This window comes from Volvox carteri (assembly GCF_000143455.1).
Source record: "Volvox carteri f. nagariensis unplaced genomic scaffold VOLCAscaffold_74, whole genome shotgun sequence".
In the NCBI taxonomy this organism is placed as follows: Eukaryota; Viridiplantae; Chlorophyta; class Chlorophyceae; order Chlamydomonadales; family Volvocaceae; genus Volvox; species Volvox carteri.
This window is the reverse complement of record NW_003307617.1, coordinates 440,509-442,967: the sequence shown is the minus strand read 5'-3', so window position 1 is coordinate 442,967 and position 2,459 is coordinate 440,509. Positions and strand designations below refer to the sequence as shown.

Sequence of the window (2,459 nt, the reverse complement as noted above, 5' to 3'; positions counted from 1 at the left end):
CCCCTCCCCTCCCCTCCCCTCCCCTCCCCTCCCCTCCCCTCCCCTCCCCTCCCCTCCCCTCCCCACCCCACCCCACCCCACCCCAATAAGTCAAAACATGCCAGCCGAGAGTCACATGCACCCTCCCCGCCACGCCCGAACACATGCATACATATATTACCATTACATACATACATGCACACCTGTGTAGTAAATAGTGTACGTTGGCAGTACGAACAAATTTGCCTCCCAGGGGTTTTCCGTACGCACGGACCAGTCCCCCAGCAGCTGCTCCATGAACAGTAGCTCGGCGAGGTACATGGTGTCTAGGAGGGCCCTACGAAGTGCGCAGCAGCAGCGGCAGCAGCAGCGGCATGACCATCATCACGCACCGCCCCGGGGGAAATCTACACGCACTCCCAAACAAGAAGCAAGCGACGCAAGGAAAAACCCCAAACCCAAAGCCCCGCCGTACCAGGCCAAACACTAGGAGCCCGTCAAACACCCACCCCGTCAAACACAAAAACACACGCACAGGCACGTCATCATGTCAAAACCTCAGCCTCAAGGAACCCCGACACCCCCACCACCACCTCGCGTCCCTTCCCCCCTCCCCACCAACCCTGAGCCAAACACACATACTCACGGCTCATCATGCCAGGGTTTCCTGTACGACACCCGTTCCGGAAGGTCGTACACGTAGATCTTTAGCTTGGTTGGGTGGGGCAGCCAGGCTATTCAGTGGGTGGGGTTTATCGGGAGCCGGGAAAAGGGGGGAGGGGGCAAGGAAGGATGATGACAGAAATGGAACACACACACGAGTTGCGAAAACCTCAACACGAGCACAGGGACTGCACAAGTCAAAGGCAAGGAGGAGTTAATCGATATCTGCCAGGGAGCGGAGGGGTGGGAGAGTGGGGAGTGAGGAGGTGGGGTGGGGGAGGTAGTGGGCCTCCGGAGGAGGGGTGTGGGGGGGGAGGAGAGTGGGGGAGATAGGTTTCACTAGGCGGGCCCCGGGGGAATCGGGTCGTGTACGAAATTCTGGGGAAGAGAAGGGCACTAACAACATTAGCAGCTGCAGTGCAGTAACGGCAGTCCGCAGCCGCGTAAAGTACCCTGCAGTACATTTACCCCCTCACTCCCTCCGTCCAGGCCATACACACTTCGTCCTTCCCGTACACACCTCCTTCCCCCCTGCCGTACACCGTACTCACTCTCCGCCACGTAGGCCTTACTCCTGGTGCAGCCCAGGCCCCAGTACGGCGGTTGGCAGTGGCAAAACCCCCCACTGCAGGTGCCCCGGCCCGAGCAGTTGCGGTAGCAGTGCTGGTTGAGCGGGGTTTCGCACGCTTCACCCTGAACGTGTGTGTATGTGTGTATGTATGCATGTGTTTCGGGGTGGGGTGGGGGTCGGGGGGATATTGGAACAAGGACAGGCGGGAGGGTTGGGGTCGGGCAGGGTTAGGAAAATTCAAGTAACCCGGATACGACCCACCCGGGGAAATGGGGGAACCAGATAATGGTAACGATGATGATGATGATAATTGTGATGATGATGCAAAAAGCAGAAGGATGAACCGCCGTACATCCAAGTCACCAACTGAGGAAAGGGGGGGAGGGAGAGCAAGGGGGGCCACCCACCTCATAAAACCCGTGGCACCGGCACGTGTACGTGTCCTCAACCCCCTTCTTGACACACCACCCGCGACCTGAACATCTGTGTACGACGTTGTACGGCATTGCGCGACGATGTACACAGAAGGAGCGGCCCAAAGGGAGGAGTCAGGGAGATAGAGAAACACACACGTTATGTCCGTGCTTCCCAAGGGGACCGGAGGACGGGGGGGGGCAGACCGGCCAGCAGAACCATGCAGCGGTTGGGCATTTCGACGGCGTCAGCGGGAGCGGGTTAAGAGGCTGCCAACGGATCTGTCTCTTTCCGCGCCTCTCTTTCTCCCCCCTTCTCTCTCAAACACATATACATACATACATACACACACGCGCGCGCACATATACACACAGACACCCATACAGATGGCGCATCGTGCCATCCCCCTCCCTTTCCCCCCTCTCCCACCTTCCGGGGCACCTCTCCAGGCCCACCAGCACATCCCCATTTTGCAGTACGTACGGCTCCGGCGGGGGGAAGTCAACGAACTGGAAGGGGTCCTCCTCCTGAGCTGCTAACGTCTGGGGATGAGTGCGGGGGGGGGAGGGAAAGGACGGGTTGGGGGGGATGGGATGGGGTGGGGGGGGATGGGCCGCAGCAAACGAAACACCGAAAGGCGGACAAGACATGCCGAAAGGCGGAAAGGGGCGCTCAGGCAGCTAGGTGGGTACTCGGCCGCGGCAAATGCGTACGGTGTAGGTCGTCCTGTAATTCGGGAGGGGAACCGCCCTCCCCTCCTCCGCGCTTCAATCCCCCCACCCCCCGTGTCCACAATACACCCTCCCCTCCCCACCGCTCCCTAAAACCCTAA

At 59.9% G+C, this 2,459-nt stretch overlaps 1 protein-coding gene across 1 annotated transcript in view; it reads right to left on the bottom strand.

Moving 5' to 3' along the window:
* elg8 (acetylglucosaminyltransferase) overlaps positions 1 to 2,459 on the bottom strand; it is a gene marked incomplete at its 3' end in the record, with an annotated part of 10,062 nt that overhangs the window by 5,439 nt on the left and 2,164 nt on the right. The window contains exons 4-8 of the mRNA XM_002957460.1: positions 2,057 to 2,169; positions 1,621 to 1,696; positions 1,194 to 1,335; positions 626 to 713; positions 183 to 316 (exon numbers count right to left, since the gene is read on the bottom strand). Of these exons, the coding sequence (XP_002957506.1) occupies positions 183 to 316; positions 626 to 713; positions 1,194 to 1,335; positions 1,621 to 1,696; positions 2,057 to 2,169 (553 nt within the window). The remainder of the gene's footprint in view (positions 1 to 182; positions 317 to 625; positions 714 to 1,193; positions 1,336 to 1,620; positions 1,697 to 2,056; positions 2,170 to 2,459) is intronic.